The sequence below is a fragment of the Megalobrama amblycephala genome, linkage group LG9 (genome assembly GCF_018812025.1).
Source record: "Megalobrama amblycephala isolate DHTTF-2021 linkage group LG9, ASM1881202v1, whole genome shotgun sequence".
NCBI classification, from domain to species: Eukaryota; Metazoa; Chordata; class Actinopteri; order Cypriniformes; family Xenocyprididae; genus Megalobrama; species Megalobrama amblycephala.
The window spans coordinates 13,389,636-13,409,378 of NC_063052.1; the positions used below are offsets into that span (position 1 = coordinate 13,389,636).

Here is a 19,743-nt window from a genome sequence, read left to right on the forward strand (position 1 = left end):
AAAACATCCATGTTTCGGTTGTGACTGCACATTTTCGGTAGTTTATTTATTTGTATTTATTTATTTGTTTATTTATTTATCAAGGACAATGCACAGAAAAACATTAATATCAAGAAGAGAGAAGATGCTCTGCACCAGATTTAGCTATTAGCTAATTTCCATCTGTGACAGTAATGTGTTGTTAGCAGAATTTTAACTCACATATTAAAACGCTACTAAAGCATATTTAAATACTAATGAACTAATAATAACTGTACTAAAATTTTGTTTATTTCCCTTTTGTCACTACCAAAACAATGATGACATGTTTCGGTTGTGACTGTTTCGGTAGTGACAATTTTAGTATTTTTGAGCTTAGCTCAAAGATGCTAATCAGCACATGGTTAGCTAGCACACTTCTGAATAGTTGTACACAGAAAACAAACAAAATTTTATCAAATAACACTCAAAAAAACAATGATGTCACTACCGAAACTTCACCACGTTTCGGTCATGACTGTTTTGGTAGTGACAATTTTAGATATTTTTGAGTCTAGCTCAAAGATGCTAATCAGCACATGGTTAGCTAGCACACTTCTGAACAGTTGTACACGCATATAAACTAAATTTAATGAAATAACACCCCAAAAAGTTTGCTTAATTGCAGAAAAAGGTGTTTGGTAGTGACGTTCCTTAAAGTTACACACAGATTTTCAGACTTTTGAACACATTTAACTCAAAATGATGGACCTATTTACTGTGAAAGAGATGCTATGAGAGGGAGGGACACAAGAGTATTTCATAAACAAAAATGTATTAGTGTGGTTAAAATCAGTCTCAGACAATGACTAAAACATACACTGTTTCGGTAGTGATGTGAAAATGCGGGACACATTTTTTAACATAAAGATTCATGATTTGAAAATAAAATATATTTTTTTATTTATATATATATATATATATATATATATATATATATATATTTTTTTTTTTTTTTTTTTTTTTTAAACAATAATAGAAAAAAAATGCAAAAATTATTTCAATATCATTTTCACAAGTTGAAATTAAGGGGGAAATTTAGGGTTCTTAGAAGCTGTTAGAAGAATCTTAGTTAAAATCTAAAATTTGAATACTTAAATTCTTTTTAAATGTGTTTTTTGTTTGTGGCACAGCAATTTGCATCAATTCTGTAGAATGGCCAATATACAAAGTGTATGTGCATTGATTATTAAAAAAACCAAAACAACATATGCAAATTGTGCTTGCTTGACATTTAATTCCCCGCTATTTTTAGTAGTCTAAAAAAGTTTTGTTTCTCCATTCTTAGTTTCATCACAGGAAACAAGATTTGCGAACATGAATATACACGAACCTGCGATGACGTGCTCATGAATATTCATGACTCTACGCACACCTCCAAACCACGCAGTACACGCGCACGCATTTACCTCACAGAAGAATAAGTACAGGTAGGCGAGCGGACTATCATTTAACTCTTTGATAAATCACTTCTTAACTGTTTTTGTTTGCAGGGTTCAGAGTTTTTTAATCGACACGCTAATCGCACGTGTTTATACGTTAGCTGTTTGATCAAACTTACATTGGCAGACGCGGGCACACTTTTAAAGTACGTGATGCGTCTATTTTACTAACGATGAAAACGTAACGATTGCTTGTAGGCAGTTTGCGGTCATGTTGGGTTTTTTACTCTATTATTAATCAACTAAAACTTTAATAGTTATTATTAGAGTAAAAACAACCAACGATATGTTGAAATTACCGACATATTTGTCAACAAATTGTATTATCGTGTTTAAATTTGTGATTTTTGAAACGACGGTTGATCTTAGTATACTTTGAAAAGTTGTGAGTAAACTTGTCATGGATTCCGTTCGCAATAGAATGCTAGTACTCCATACTACAGTTAAAATAGTATATTAAACAGTAAATATGATCAAAGATAAACATATATACATATGGTAAACATACATATTTCAATACACTCGACACAGTATACATACTTAACACATAGTGTGACTAGGATGTTAGTATGCTATTCTGTACTAGGATGTTAGTATGCTATTCTGAACGTACCTGTGGATAGCTTGTAAGTTTACCCTGTTTTGTTCTTTCTTAAAGTTGTTTCTTGGTATTTTTGTTTGTTGTTTTCTCGGCAGCCCAGTTATGTTGTCTTCCAGCAGCTCGGCAGGTTTGTTCTGTCACTTTTTCTAGCACACTCACTCTCCTGATATATTATATTATGCCCTGGGTAATAAATTGTTGTGAATTGTGTTCCAGGGTGCCACAGTCAACTGTATAACTCCATATGTTCATATCTGCACAATCAGAACCGAGCGCAGCCCATCATTGGTGAGGGAGATTCCAACATCTAAAATGATTTAGTGTATGGAGTTACGAAAACATCTAAAATCTGCTTTATATGTGTTCATTTGAACGTGTTTCAGGTCTGAACTCCATCACTGAGGTGTTGACATACAGTCAGCCTGCGCTGTACTTTTGTGATGTCTGCTTTTTGAGAATAACCAAGCCTGACATCAGAAACCACATCATGGGGGAGCATTCACAGATATAATTACATTGTAAGTTATTGGTCTTGAGATTATGGATTCTTACGGAGACCCTAAAGGGACATGATGAAGAAAAAAATATGAGATGGGAGGAAAAATTATCTAAAAATAAACAAGAATTGGCACTGCTGCTTCCAAAGATCAATTTATTAAAATGAACAATGTTTCGACCCAAAGGTCTTTGTCAGTACCTTTCTCTGTAGTAAAATCTTACTACAAAGGTAAGCATTTTATATATACACATTAAATACTCTTTCTCCAAAAGGTCTGAAATTGGAGTTTGATTTGAAACCTTTTCTGTGATTTATGTTTTGCATATATTGGTTAATTTTTGTAGTTAATTTTGTTAATTGTATATACTGGTGACTATTTTGTAGTTTACTTTTCTGTTAAAGGGTTAGTTCACCCAAAAATGAAAATAACGTCATTTATTACTCTCCCTCATGTCGTTCTACACCCGTAAGACCTTCGTTCATGTTCTAAACACAAATATAGATATTGTTGATGAAATCCGATGGTTCAGCGAGGCCTCTATTGAGATTCAAAGGTTCATAAAGCTACTAAAAACATATTTGAATCAGTTCATGTGAGTTCAGTGGTTCTATCTTAATATTATAAAGCGACAAGAATACTTTTTGTGCGCCAAAAAAAACCAGACTTTTCAACAATATCTATATGGGCCGATTTCAAAACACTGCTTCGGAGCTTTACGAATTGAATCAGTGAATCGGAGCACCAAAGTCACGTGAGTTCAGCAGTCTGATAGGAGATCCGAATCATTAATTCGAAACAAAAGATTCATAAATCTCAGAAGCTTCATGAAGCAGTGTTTTGAAATCGGCCCATATAGATATTGTTAAAGTCGTTATTTTGTTTTTTTTGGCGCACAAAAAGTATTCTTATCGCTTTATAATATTAATATTGAACCACTGAACTCACATGAACTGATTCAAATATGTTTTTAGTACCTTTATGGACCTTGAGAGTTTGAATGGCTTTGCTCTCAATAGAGGCCATCGGATTTCATCAACAATATCTTAATTTGTGTTTAGAAGATAAACAAAGGTCTTACAGGTGTGGAACGACATGAGGGTAAGTAATAAATGACATTATTTTCATTTTTGGGTAAACTAACCCTTTAATTGATACTTTACTGTGTATATTTATGATTATTTTGTATAACCCATTGGTTACTTTTCTGTTAATTGATATTTTTCTATATACATTTGTCACTATTTTGTAGTTTACTTTTGTATAAATGATTATTATTTTTTTCTCATTTATTGGATTATTGGGTAATTAGTTGACTAATTAGGTCAGGTGTGATGGATCATACTGATATAAATTGTATCTTTCTGTGCTTGCTGTTTGCTTGACGTAGACCTTCTGGTAGAAACGTTGTTTATGTTAATAAATTGATAATTGGGAGCAGCAGTGGCAGTGTGACAATTCTTGTTTATTTTTAGTAAAGTGCTTTATCTGATCGAGCACCTGTCTAAATTTCCTGATGTGCACATATTTTCGAATCTTGAAGAAAAATTATATGCCAATGCTTTTGCGTTCACTCGCAAAGAACAAAAAAGTTTTGCAAGTGAATGCAAAGTTTCTCTGGGGAATGCAAAAGTTTTTGTGAGAGAACACAAAAGCATTGACTTATTATTTTTCCTCCCATCTCATTTTTTTTTTTCCACAACCATGTCCCATATTTTATATATAACAAAATATGAAAATGTATGATTTACTTTTCTTTCATGTTTTACTTTTCTTAAATTAAGTGTCATTATTAGGTATGCTTTGATTTTAGTACGGAGCCCCTAAGGGGACATGGTGGTGTAAAAAAAAAATGAAATGGGAGGAAAAATAAGTAGTTGTTTGTGTTGTTTTGTGTCCTTCGCGAGCGAACAAAACGTTTCTCGGGGGAATGCAAAACATTTGTGAGATAACTAAAGCATTGCCAAATAATTTTTTCTCCCAGCTTATTTTTTTTTTCTTCACCATGTCCCTTTTGGGGCTCCATAGTTTAGAATGTTTATTAAGTATATTTACAATTATTATGTTTTATTGTTTAATTTTCATATGTGCATGCTTTTGTTTAGATTTTCCTCAATGCACTCTTAATTAATTTACTCTCTTTTATGACGCTCTTTAAAACTGTATATACACAATTCTCTTGTGCTTGCATAGTACATGCAGAAGTTTTTATTAGAAACACAGTATTTTTTTGTAGTATGGATTGGGAGCGTAATGAGCAGAATCAAGAAACTCATCATTTGGTGAATCATTGAATGAGAATCCTTTTGAACATCTGCATATATTCTTCTTTAAATTTTATTTTCTATCAAGATTGAAAACTTTTGAAGTGTAATCTTGCAAAGAGATATAAAAATATATTTTAAAAAAGCCATTAAAAAGAAAGCAAGAAGATAATGAAATAATTGTGGGGATGAGCCAAAAAAGAAAAGGAGGCGAACACCTGTGAATGAGGTCATTGGTTATGAACTGCATAAAACAGAAGCTGCGATTGGGATTGTTAGCTGTTCTGCAGGCATTTCGGCTTTGTTATCTTGACCAATAAAGTCTTGAGTTTTGGCATCTGGGAACCCCCGGACTGAGATGTCTTTTGAAAGAGAGAAGACTTTCTACAACAGAAGCTGTAACACCTTTAAGCAAATCTAACTTGTTTTTACGTTTTTTTTATTTTTTTATTGTTGTTAGAACATCTAGATTCTCCATCACTTACGGCATATTATCATTCATTTTATCAATATTATATCTTGTAGCTTTAAAACTGCTTCTTTTCTTCTCTTGTGCTGCTTGCCTCAGATGTCTTTGTGTTTATTGACTTAAGATAGATACATACTTTTTTTGATATTTACTTGATTTTAGGCCTGTCACGATCATGATTAATTGTCATAAAAATAATTGCGATTAACGATTTAATTCTGTCTTGTTCATGCTACTTAAAGTGTAAGCCTAAAATTATATTTTTTTGGAATTGTGCATAATAAAATTTATAATAAAATAGGCCCATATGATTTACATTAATGCTGTGAAAATTAATATAGTTTGATCAAACCCACAAACATTATTTTCGTATGAAGGAAGACATTTGACTCTTTACAACAGTGTTTTTTTTTTTTTTTAAATGTATATATTCTTTGGCAAAATGTGATTGAAATTTAAACTGCACAATTATTGCAGTTATTTAAAATATTTGCGATTAGATCAAATAGTCACGATTAGAGTATTAATCAATAATCACAATAGGCCTGCTTGATTTTTGTATTTGCTTCAAGTATTTATTGATTCACATTTTATCCGTCTGTCTGCTGATTCTACTTTCATCAGTTTTCTTATGTAATTATTTTTTGGGAACTTTGCGTAACAGAAATCTCATCATGCATGTGGGTGGAGATCTTATACAGACCTGACTCTTCTGGCTCGGCCTCTCATGGATATTGCAAAAATGGTTGAAAAGAGGGAGGGAACAGGTGATGTACAGGTACAAAAAAACTGTAGAGTATTAAAATTGTTTTGTTATATAGTACATATACCTTCCCCACTAACCTTCCATTTTCTCTCATAAGGTTCTGTGTGTGGATGAAATCATCTACAACAAGATGACATCATTGCCTGTCCCTGATGGTCTGTCTTTTATGTCTTATCTTATTGCGTCAACTCTCCTTCTTTCAACACTTGTGGGAAATACCTGAAATTAAAAAAAACTATATATAATATAGTATATGTAACTGTATATAATAACTATATTATATTTTCAAGCAAAGCCCTTTGAGTAAAATAGGAGCGATCACCTTTCTTTAGTTTGTAATATTTATCTGATTATGTTGGTTTGTTGTTTGAAGTGTGTTGATACAGCAGTTTAAAGTGGTCATGATATATAAGCAATTTTTGTATTATTAAAGCATCCTGCAAGTTTCATTATAAACAAAGCATTTAATCAGGCTCCAAAGATGGCTCGTTTGGATAATGTGGAATTTGTGACATCACACGGGCAAATACTTTTGCTTATGACTGCCTCCAGAGCAAGACATCAACAAATAGTTATACATCCTTGCATCATAGGCCCCACCCACTGGCATTCAGTCGCTTAATGGCTGACACTTTAATGCGAATGTCCCGCCACGTCAAAAGCAAGTAAAACCCATTATGATCACTGACGCTGTCTACACATGATACAGTATACCATTGCCCGTTCATGTTCTGACGTACTCCATGCGCTTGAGTCTGTCGACAACATGACAAATGGAAAGTAATTGGAAGTGTAAAGGAACGTTAAACAGTTTATTTGCTCATTTCTGTAGAGACTTCAGAAAGATACCAGTGTCAGGAACAAGTGGATGGTTTTTTAATAGCGTCATGGATCGTGTCGGAGGATTATATGTTTGTTCGGAACATTTGACTGCAGATTGTTTTGTAAATGAGGCACAGTGAAATGGAGAGTTCGCAAAGAAACTTTTGTTAACAGATAAAGCAGTGACTGTATTGAATCTGACAGCAGCTGCATCACACACCACAAGTAAACGATTTCATAATGCTTTGTCCGTAAATGACGTTTTCGAAACACTTACTCATGTGCAATAGTGAGTAGGCGTTGATACTGTTTCCTATGCAATGACGTTAGCCAATCATAACAGTAGCCATTTACAGACAAGCCAAACATGAGGGTTTATATATATATATATATATATATATATATATATATATATATATATATATATATATATATATATATATATATATATATATATATATATATATATATATAATTCACTTCAGAAGGTTAATAAAGGCCTTCTGAAGCGAAGCGATGCGTTTGGGTAAGAAAAATATTCATATTTAGCACGTTATAAAGTAAAATGACAAGCTTCCGCCAGACCACCTTTCGTATCCAACTTCCGTAAGTTGTTTCGTAAGTTGAATACGGAAAGGCGTAGAACGTAGCATAAGCGTTTTGAACTGCAAGAGGTGTTACACTTTCTTCCTAAGTTGAAAAAAAATCCATGTCATGAACCTTTTAATGAAGTTTACATTTATTAATTTATCAGACGCTTCTATACAGAGTGACTAACAGGTGAGAATGATACAAACAGAAATCACTGAATCCAATTTAGTTCAGCATTGCAGTTTACAGTAGTTCACATCAGATTGGGCCGTTTTCACATTTTTATGTCACTTTAAATAAGTTGTTGTTAAATGTTTGACAGTTTAAGGAAAGAGAACTGCTTAGTGGACTCTAAACAGATATTTTTGACAAGTCTACCTATATTAACCCTCATCACACCCTCTTTTCTCAAATGTCTTAGCTTTTGTTCAGATGAAGAAGATTAAGAATCAGCGAAACTCTAATGCGCTTCATTCGCTTGTTCATATCAGCCCATCTGAAGGTATGCAGACTGCAATACGTTTAATCTGTCCCGATATATACTGTAGTAAGCAGATGTTTGGTGTAATTTAATGCATCTATGTTTAGTGAAAGGTCATGAAACCAGCTTTCAAGAGCAGGAAGAGTCTGGCAACACAGACGGGACTGCACAACTTCCAACTTTACTATGTTCACACCCGACAGCGTGTGCATCTGCAACACTATTGAGGTCACCAAATGCATCGCCCCCTAGAACCGAAGGGCATCTCAAACCATTAACCAAATGCCAGGAGTCATCTACATTTCGGAGTCTAGCGGATTCTCCCGTTTCATCTAGAATACCTTGTCTAAAAAACTCCCCGGCTCCAGCCTTCGTCCAACACATAAATCAGGATCAGCCTGTGATCCTAGACAGAAATCAGAGTCTACAAAGATATGTGACGCCATCTGAAAACCAATGTCTAACTGAAACAAGGTCAATCACTGTCGTAAGACCACCAAGACAGTGGAGCCCCATCAGAATTGCTTTCCAGAATGACACTGTGCATGCTGGTGAAGAAGATGGGAATAATGTCATCCATTCATTTGGAGTCAGTTATGAATCATTGCACCCAGCTCAGACCACGCCATATGAAACCCAGCTGCAAACTCCAGTAAACCACATGGTACCAGAGGTAACCCAGAGTCTAACAAACAGGCATAGATTTTTCATAACTGAAAGCTCACCTGATAGTCCAGAGCCTGTCAGGGATGTGGAGATTACCAGTGTTATCAAGCTCATCAGAACACAGATGCTAAAAGGAGCATTGGAACCAGCTGCAACACACGATTCAAATCAATCCCATGATGAAGCTAATTCACAGGAACCAATCGACACCAACCGGGAAGCACATGGTAGTGTACTTTTTTTTAACTCTCTTTACAATGATTGATTGACATTAGATGTGCACTTTATTCGGTACTTGCTATATTTAGATCTTTTGAAGAAATTAATACTTTTATGTATTGAAAATCAAGACATTTAAAATGTTATAAAACATTTGTTTCAAATAAATGCTGAGCTTCCTAATATTCTTCCACAAAAATATTAAAACTGTTTTCAACATTGATAATAAACAGAAATGTTTCTTGAGCAGCAAATCCTCATATCAGAATGATTTCTGAATGATCATGTGACACTGAAGACTGGAGTAATGATGCTGAAAATTCAGCTTTGATCACAGAAATAAATTATATTTTATAGTATATTAAAATAGAAAACCATTATTTTAAATTGTAATAATAATTCACAATATTACTGATTTTACTGTAATTTTATTAGTGCTGTCAAACGATTAATCACATCTAAAATAAAAGTTTGTTTACATAATATATGTATATTATGTATGTATATATAAATGCACACATGTATTTATTTAAGAATAAATAAATATATATTTATAATATACATGTATAAATTTATATTTAATTTTTTTATTTTGGATGTGATTAATCGCAATTAAACGTCTGACAGCACTATTTTTTTTCTTTCAGAATGAAATTATATGGAATGTGTAATAGCTACAATAATTGTGCAACCTAATTATCACATATACATTAATACAAACCGATTGTTGTTTCAAACTGCAAAAGTGCAATTATAAGCGTATAAGTTGCACAACCATTAATACATTTTGTATATAACTGTTCTGAGTTCTCTAGTTGAATATGATAAATATTGCACATAGTCTTATTGAGCATAGAATTTACAATATCAATGTATTCTTCTTGGTGTTTTCGATAAATCTGATTTATATTTACAGTGGAGGCTCAATCAGACAACTCTGAAGAGAACAGTTTTCCGTTCTCACAAAACCCGATTGCCCAGTCCCCTCTTACTCAGACACAGTGCCCTTCTGATCAAGTTGAATCCATTGAGGGTTTTCTAAAAAACTACAAGGGTCGAAAGCCTCTTATCGGTGAGTGCATCCACATAGTGTGCGTGATCTCAGTACACCCCAACTGAAATTAAGAGTAAACTAAAATGAATTAACATACTTTAGGTAATTTAGCACAATAGTCACATATAAAACATGATGCACTGATTCAAATTCACTGCACCTGTGTGTGAGCATGTTTGTCACAGGTCTACAAGCTGTTATCAAGTGCCAGAGTGTGGATGGGAATCCACCTCCATGCTGTTACCTGTGTCAGCTGTGCTCTATGAAGTTGAAGAAGAAGAAAATATTCAGCCACTTGACTAGCTGTGACCACCAGCGAAACTACCTAGTAAGTGTTTACAGTGCTTGTGAATCTTAAAGGGGTCCTATAATGCATTTTTTTACACTTTAAACATTCTTTAGTGTGTAATGTTGCTGTTTGAGCATGAAAAAGGTCTGCAAGGTTACAAAGTCACCCCAGCTGGAGTTATTCTGTATATCAGTGTCAATGTTTCTGAACTCCCTGAAACGCCTCCATTGTAGCCTTGAGTTTCTTCCAGGAAAGAACGTCACAGTATTCCTCATTTACATAATTCCTGCCCAAGGCATACACAAAATAAAGGGGCAGGGGACGTTGTACCTTGAGCTTTTCAGAAGGAGGGGCTTCATAGAGACTGGAACTAAACAGAGCATTACTGACAGACTGGGAAGAGAGGAGCTGCAACAATGTGAAAAATATGGAAATCTATTCTAGCAGAGCCCAAAAACAAAATAAAGACTTTGAAAAAGAGCATAATAGGGCCTCTTTAATGTCTGGAAGCAACTAAATAAACTCCTTAATTGTATGTAATGTGACATGCACAAATATACATTTCTAGTCTTTTCCATTCTAGTTAGAGGAGCTTAAACTTCCCAATAAGACTAAATCATTTTGTACACTTTAATTATTAGCTTTAATTATTTTCGAAAATTGATCTCTAACTTATGCTTCATAGAAGCACCATGATTGTAGTTGCTGCTCATGCGAATATCTTCACGTTGGCAGAAAGTTCTCCACCCGCAGCTCCTGCCTAAAAAGCGTAAACACTGCAACACAAATGAGATGCTTGAGGATATTGCTATCAAGCTGGAGAAAGAGGATGGAAGAGGACAAATAAAGGTATTACTTATGTTCATACTATAATCTAATGTGATTTTCATAGACGTTTTGGAATTAGATGTGATTTTGCAGAGGTAATTTTGGTAATTTCATCTTGTTCTGTAGGTGATGAGGTTGTCCGCTTGTCTCATAAGTGAGGCTTTGCACAAGGATTATCAATGGTGTAAGTACAGTAGATGAAAGCAAAATACATTATACTTTGTCAGTGAGAGCCAAAACTCTCTCATTTCTTTACCAAAAAGGTATGAAGATGTTGAACTGTGGAGATGATGTGGGGTGGAGATCAGATCTGCTGTCTTTCAAGGATAGAACTGACAAAACCACAGGTGAGTGTGTGTATATAATTTTTTGAAGTGCGTGACTTACAACCTCTTTAGGTTGTGAGTCACACACTTCACGTTTTCTTAAAGCTGCTCTCCGTAACTTTTTTTGTGTTCAAATTTTACAAAAATTATATAATGAGAATGTACAACATGGATCCATTTTCCAAACTGTGTTTTTGTCTTACCCTGAATCATTATGGTACACTTATTACAGTGTTTATATTTGGTTTATATTCGGGTATAAACAGTGTTTATATTCAGGTATATTCAGGTATATATATTCGGACTATATTAGCAGATAAAATAAAAAATATATATATATATATATATTATTATTATTATTATTATATAATTATTATATATATATATATATATATATATATATATATATATATATATATATATATATATTTTTATATATATATATATACATGTTTTCAAAAGATGTAATATAAGGGGATCACGTGACGCTTCGTACGTGATGGCTGCCGATCTTTAGAGCTCCCTAGCACGCTCCCTCTTTTATCAATATTTAACAGGTTAAAGTTTACAATCTAACAGTCTAAATACACCTTTAAACAAGATGAATGCCAACAAGAAGGCTGCATCCTCGCCCGCAAAAACCCCGACTGGAAAACGGATGAAATCTTCAATTTGCAGTGAAGACATGGCGGACGCCATTTCTCTGGTCTTTAACGAAACAACAAGATACGTTGGAAGAAGTTGTCCGGAACGCAGTGCATATTGCGATGAAAGATGTGACACAGTGCATGCAGTCACTGACCTGCCGAATTTCAGTCACAGATGGCCGTTGTGCGCGGGCTTATCGACAAAGTGGACAATATCCAACGCGAGACGAGAGGCCTGAAACAAGACGTTGTCGGCTGTAAATCAGATGTGTCTAAATTTCAAGCAAAGCTGGCAGAATTGGAAGATCGAGAAAGACGCAATAATGTTCGACTTGTTGGTCTCGCACCGAACCGTGAGGGAGGCGACGCGATACGCTTTCTCACAGAAATGCTTCCAAAGTAGATCCCCTCGCTCTCAAACAGGCCAATAGAGATCGAAAGAGCCCACCGCATCTATGGACAGCAGAGGTCCACGGAGACGGGTCGCACTATGATTTTTAAAGTGCTGAGATATCAAGACCGTCAGTCTATCTTAGATGGGGCAAGAGAGGTGAGCAAGAGGGGACCAATTCTGGATGGCGAGAATCGGCTGAAATTCTTTGCTGACTACAGCGCCTACACCTCGCAAAGGCGGAGAAGTTTTGCTGATACACAGAAGGAGTTACGAGCTTCAGGAATCCAATCTTTTTTGATCTACCCAGCCACTCTACGCGTTATGCACAACGGTGAGAAACTGTCTTTCTCTTCGCCACAAGAAGCAGAGGAGTTCCGACTTCAGATCGCAGACACTTCGCGGGCAAAACGGCAGCTGACTTTTCGGCGATGTCAATCCATACGAGATGGACACGAATCAAACTGATAATTAACCAGCCATCGTAACTGGCAGGACTGTTCATGGAACGGTATGGTTAAGGACATTCTACATTTACTTTGGATAAACACAAGGCTACCAATAAGTCAAATGCCGTTTCATTACGTTCAGGATTTCTTTCTTGTTCAGGGCAGCACAAATTTTGAGAGTAGCCTATATAACGCAGAAAGGCGTGCTTTTACTTGAACGTGTTCTATTGTTCCTGTTAACTTTTGTTTCTGAAGTCACACACGAGAGGGAGCGGGTGAGTTTCAGATCAGTGGAACGTATGATACTGTCACGGTTCCGATACACAAGTTGGGGAATATCTAGCGGTCTGGGGGAGCGGGGAGGGGGGAGTTTCGTCCTACCATGTATCTCTTTGTTTATGTTAGTAACGAAATGTGCAATCAAACTAGTGTTGTCTAAAACAACTAATTATTTACCCTTTAATATAGTCAAAGTTTACAGTCCCTTTGATAATGGTTAATATCTCAATGATTTCAGTTAACATCAGAGGTTTAAATAGTCCTATAAAGAGAACAAAGTTTCTGCATAGTTTAAACAGACATAACGTAGATGTGGCTTTAGTTCAAGAATCTCATCTAAAAACAAGCGATGTTGCTCGTGTACAAAATAAATTTTATAAAGTCATTGCTGCATCTAGTGATGGAACAAAAACAAAAGGGATCTCTTATACTCATTAAAAGAAACTTTCCTCTTGTTATTGAAAGATGTAGTAATGATAAATCTGGCAGGTTGAGCTATTTCTGCACAAGTATTCAAGGCAAGAAAATAGCTTTTGTCTCCGTCTATGCTCCAGCAGTTTTTGACGTAAACTTTTTTCAGTGGTTAACTAATCAGTTGCTACTCCTGAATGAATATGCCCTTATTATTGGAGGGGACATGAATGCACTTGCTGATTTGATGCTTGATAAATCCACTACTATATTTTCCAAATCGCAAGAGACAACATCTGTAAACTTTAAATCCTTTATGCAAACTTTTAATCTCATAGATGTATGGCGAGTTCAGAATCCTTTGGTTAGAGATTACACTTTCTTTTGTTCAAGGCATCAGACATATTCTAGAATAGATTATATTTTATGTTCTCGTGAATTCAGGATGTGTTTTGAGAGCATCGCAATCCTTCCTGATGTAATATCTGACCACAACCCTCTTCTGACAAAGTTTATTTACTGTTCACACGAGAGGTCTCCAAGATGGCAATTTAATATATCTCTTCTACAAGATTCTGCATTTTTAATAGATTTTAGAAATAAATTGAAAGATTTTTTGAGCATAAACCTTAATAGTGTGGATAACCACATGATTTCGTTATATCTTTCTCATCACATTTAAATAAAGCAAGAAAATCACAAATTCAGGAATTAGAACAAATTTGCCTCTCCCATGAGAAAGATTTGAAGAAGGAATTCTCAAGATCAGTTGAAAATGCTTTAAAGAGTTCTAGGTCAAAGCTAAATGATTTGCTCCGAAGAAAAGCTGAATTCATTATGCATAGAGTCCGTCAGAAGTATTATTATAATGGGCCAAGACCCAGTAAGTTACTGGCTCTACAACTCAAACAAAGTGAAGGTAGGGCTATTATTGATACCATTCATTCACCTACAAAAGGCCTAGTAACAAATCCTAGAGAGATAAACAATACTTTTGCAGAACATTTTAAAGAGCTATATCAGCCAAAGGATAGTACTGACAAGGTTGAATGTCATAAATTTCTACAGGACATCGATTTACCACAATTAACGCATAGTGAATCTGAACAAATGACCCAACCTATAACACTTGAGGAGCTGTATGCAGCATTAAAAACGGTAAAGAAGGGAAAATCACCTGGGCCATACGGGATCCCCCCTGAATTAATTTTAAATTTTTGGGATATATTAGGACCAATTATGCATGCTGCAATAAATGCTGCAATCCAAAAGGGACACTTTGAAAAACAAATGAATACAGCTCTAATCTCTTTAATTCCAAAAAAAGATAAGGACCATACTAAATGTTCAAATTTTAGACCAATTTCTTTAATTAACTCAGATTTAAAAATATATGCTAGGGTTTTAGCTTTACGTCTTGAAAAATATATCTGTAAATTAGTTCATAGCGATCAATCTGGCTTTATCCCACATCGTCTGGCTTTATCCCACATCGTCTGGCTGCAGACAATATACGTCGGTTGTTACATGTAATTCATGAAAGTAAGGATAAAAATTTCCCTTGTGCAGTTTTATCCTTAGATGCAGATAAAGCTTTCGATAGATTAAATTGGGATTATTTATGGATGGTGTTAGATAAATTTGGTTTTGATGAGAAATTTATTAATATGGTACAAATAATTTATTATAATCCATCAGCAATTATAGCAACAAATGGCTTACACTCCCAACCTTTTAATATTTTGAGAGGGACAAGGCAAGGATGCCCCCTCTCACCAATGTTATTTGCATTGTCTCTCGAACCTTTAGCGCAAAAAATAAGACAAGACCAAATTTGTTCCATTTCAATCAAGGATACCCAACATGCAATATCTCTCTATGCAGACGACATTTTACTGTATTTTTCAGATTTCGACGCAATACAAAACATACTAGAAATTTTTAACTGTTTTGGGAAATTTTCCGGATACAGAATCAATTGGTCCAAATCATCTCTTCTACCTTTAAACAAAAAAGCTCAGAGTACCCAGACACCATCAGTTATCCCAATTATGAATCAGATAACTTATCTAGGGATATTTATACGGCCCTCTCTAAAAGAAATTGTACATATTAATTATGATAAAGTTTTTCAAAAGCTTAAAAGAGATATTGACAGGTGGAGGACACTTCCTGCATCTCTGCAATCTAGAGTCTCGACTGTAAAGATGAATATATTACCTAGGGTTAATTTTCTTAGTGCCATGATTCCTTTGCCACCTCTTTTAAAATGGTGGAAAAAACTTGACTCTTTAATTCGCACTTTTCTTTGGAATGGCAAACAACCAAAGTTAAAACTGGCGACATTGCAACGTACTAAAATGGAGGGTGGTCTCTCCCTTCCCAATTTTGAGCTATATCATAAAGCATTCCAACTGCGAGCAGTCAAGACATGGTTTGACTCTATAGCTTCCACACCTTGCAGAGAAATAGAAGCAGCAATTGTCAGACCATTTAGACTTGAAGATGTACTGTTTTCTGGACTCTCTTTAAAGTATTGTAAACAATCCTTCGGTCCCATTGTAACAAACACCATTAACACTTTCATAGCAGTGGAGAAATTATTAAGTTACAACAACAAATGGCACCTACAGACTCCCCTATGGCGTAATAGGAATATTAAATGTGGTTCTGAACCGTTCACATCAGAACAGTGGTCAAAGCAGGGAATAAGGACTCTTGCTGACATATGAAATGATAACGGGATGCTCAGCTTTCAAAATATAGTTGCATCTTTTAATGTACCAGCATCTTCCTTTTTTTTGTTTTTGCAACTGCGTTCAGACCCTCAGAGCATATGGAGTCCCATGGGGATCAGCTCTCGAAACACATCCTGTTCACAGTTGGCTCTTTAATCCTTCTCAACAAAGGGTAGTGTCAGCTGTCTATCCTTACCTTCTTGAAGCTAAGCAAAAACAATTACCACTGCACACAATTTGGACAAGGGAGCTATCTGTAGACCAGATTGATTGGGAGACGGTATGGAAAAATATTTTCTGTGCATCAAAAAATCCAAACCATCAATTAATTCATTTTGTCACAGATTGTACTGGACACCAAAGAAATGCTTCCTCACTAAATTATCTGCAAATCCCCACTGTAGTTTTTGTCCCTACCAACAAGAAGGAACATTCATGCATATGGTCTGGGAATGTGAGAAGGTTTATGAGTTCTGGGAAAAGATCTCATCAATAATGTCTGATATGATAGGAAAAGAGATACCAGTGCAACCAGTTGTGCTCCTTCCAAACGATGACTCCAATTTAGGTTTCACAGAGCTACAAAGGAAGATTTGGCTGGCAGGACTAACCTCTGCCAAAAAGATAATTGCGCAAAGATGGCTCCCTCCCAATACTTTATCTGTGCGACACTGGCTATTTCAGTTTCATGATATAGTAATGTTAGAACTGTCAACGGCCAGAATAAATAAAGCTAGAGCCTCAACTCTTGAGGCTTGGGAATCTGTCGCAGATAAGTTGACAGAAAAGCTTCAAGATGGTAGAATCTAATTTTGTGATATGATTGGACTCTCAAACCTCTGATGATTTTTGTTATTTTACTTATCCTAAGTTTCTCATATTGCAGACTTGTATCTGTTTTGTTTTATTATTGTTATCTTTATTTTATTTTATTATGCAGGTGTATATGTGAATGTTATTTTGTTTTGATTGCAATTTTATGTCAAGGATCAATGGCCTGGACCTTGGGGACCGCTGGAGGTGGGGGAGGTGTCACCTCCTTGTTTGTGTTTTACTTTGGACAACTGTATGTGACCCTATCTATACAATAATCAATAAAAAATTGATCAAAAAAAAAAAAAAAGATGTAATATAAGTCTAAGGTGTCCCCTGAATGTGTCTGTGAAGTTTCAGCTCAAAATACCCCATAGATTTTTTTAATAAATTTTTTTAACTGCCTGTTTTGGGGCATCATTAAATATGCGCCGATTCAGGCTGCGCGGCCCCTTTAAATCTCGTGCTCCCCTCCCCCGGAGCTCGCAACTGCCTTTAACAGCATAAACAAAGTTCACACAGCTAATATAACCCTCAAAATGGATCTTTACAAAGTGTTCATCATGCAGCATGTCTAATCGCGTAAGTACAGTGTTTATTTGGATGTTTACATTTGATTCTGAATGAGTTTGATAGTGCTCCGTGGCTAAAGCTAACATTACACACTGTTGGAGAGATTTATAAAGAATGAAGTTGTTTATGAATTATACAGACCGCAAATGTTTTAAAAATGAAAATAACGACAGTCTTGTCTCTGTGAATATAGTAATAAACGATGGTAACTTTAACCACATTTAACAGTACATTAGCAACATGCTAACAAAACATTTAGAAAGACAATTTACAAATATCACTAAAAATATAATGTTATCATGGATCATGTCAGTTATTATTGCTCCATCTGCCATTTTTCGCTATTGTTCTTGCTTGCTTACCTAATCTGATGATTCAGCTGTGCACAGATCCAGACGTTAATACTGGCTGCCCTTGTCTAATGCCTTGAACATGAGCTGGCATATGCAAATATTGGGGGTGTACATATTAATGATCCCGACTGTTATGTCACAGTTGGTGTTATGTTGAGATTCGCCTGTTCTTCGGAGGTCTTTTAAACAAATGAGATTTATATAAGAAGGTGGAAACAATGGAGTTTGAGACTCACTGTATGTCATTTCCATGTACTGAACTCTTGTTATTCAACTATGCCGAGGTAAATTCAATTTTTAATTCTAGGGCACCTTTAAATGAGAGGTTATTTATAGGTAGGGGTTGTCACCAATCATCACCAACACAATAAAGAAAAATATTCCTTAAACATAAATAATATATAAATATTGCACACAACTGGATAAGTGCCTTTTTATGTAATATTGCTCCTGAAGTAAATACATTTTGCTTCAAGCATGTTTTGATATTCATACTAGAAAACAAAGAAAATGATCGATATTCTCTTATTTCTAAAGGTCCCAGTCAGACTCTTAAACGCCCAGCCGAGTCACTGCTGCCTCCTTCTGAGAAATCTCCTATTAAAGCTCCTGATGGACCTCCAATCCATCAGATGCCCAAAAAAATCAAGAAGGGCCATCCTAAGCAAGTCATGAGCATTAACAAAATAAAGAACCCTGTGTTTAAGGTAAGCCTGTCACTGCAGGAGGGACCCATCGTCATTGAGAGAACCTCTCTACGAGACACAGTCACAGTGGCGCCCGAGATCGAAGGCCAAAGCCATGCGTCCACATGCACTCATGATGATGCGACTAACACGCATCCTGAGGTTCAAGCGTGCAATCACGGATTCCCACCCACAGTACACTGTGAGAGTACACAGCAGTATCCTGACGGAGATGTGCTCGCTCAGACGGACATTCCCACACTGACCTATACACACACAGAGGTGGACTCAGACATGGACAGTCGTATGTTCATGAATCCTGCTCAGTATGCATACTCAGGGCAGTTTGACCAACCTCAAGTCATCCAAAGGGTCGAGCCTTCTCTCAGACCTAAGGACTGTGGTGCAGTGGACGAGGTGGTCGCAGTCACGTATGCTGAATGGCCGGAGCAGGACTGGTCCTTCTATAACAACGAATGGATTGCAATGAGGCAAAACCAGGATGGAAGTAATTATCATCCTGAGTGTGGAGGTTACATGCACTACTGGTGAGAATGAGTCTTCCAGCGCGTAAAAAAATGCAACAAATAGTTTGAACATGTTTTTGTAAAGATGCAGATCATTTTGCAACAGAATTCAGTTCAAACTGTATTTCCGTCTTTTTCAATGCAGCCGAATTTGTGCAGTTGGTAAAAAAAAATGGGACTGATTCATCACTGAAATATTAAGCTGTATTTAGACATCTCAAAAAACTTGAAAGGGCTTCTACGTCATACATATCACTTGTGCTTCTTTAGTGAATGCAGATTAATCCATTGAATTTGTGTCTTTTGACAATGTGAAAACCTATGCTATATATATATATATATATATATATATATATATATATATATATATATATATATATATATATATATATAATTAGTGCTGTCAAACCGATTAATCACAATTAATCACATCTAGCTAAAGTCTGTTTACATTGTGTATATATTATATTTATGTGTGTCTGTGTATACACGCATGTATATGTATAAATATGTGTGTATGTATATACACACATTATGTAAACA

The 19,743-nt window shown here is 35.4% G+C and overlaps 1 protein-coding gene across 2 annotated transcripts; it reads left to right on the plus strand.

The window, feature by feature from the left end:
* Window positions 1–1,331: 1,331 nt before the first annotated feature.
* Window positions 1,332–19,571, plus strand: si:ch211-199g17.2. 2 transcript variants are annotated; one of them, XM_048201747.1, is made up of 14 exons: window positions 1,332–1,448; window positions 2,157–2,188; window positions 2,278–2,349; window positions 2,445–2,579; window positions 5,956–6,069; window positions 6,155–6,212; window positions 7,892–7,972; window positions 8,059–8,844; window positions 9,753–9,908; window positions 10,076–10,218; window positions 10,915–11,028; window positions 11,134–11,191; window positions 11,271–11,354; window positions 18,525–19,571. In XM_048201747.1, the coding sequence occupies exons 5-14, from the start codon at window positions 6,019–6,021 to the stop codon at window positions 19,223–19,225; spliced, it is 2,232 nt and encodes a 743-aa protein (XP_048057704.1). In that variant the 5' UTR covers window positions 1,332–1,448; window positions 2,157–2,188; window positions 2,278–2,349; window positions 2,445–2,579; window positions 5,956–6,018; the 3' UTR covers window positions 19,226–19,571. The 2 variants fall into 2 exon arrangements, with proteins under 2 accessions (XP_048057704.1, XP_048057705.1); XM_048201748.1 differs by lacking the exon at window positions 1,332–1,448 and adding an exon at window positions 1,481–1,606.
* The last annotated feature ends 172 nt before the right edge of the window (window positions 19,572–19,743 follow it).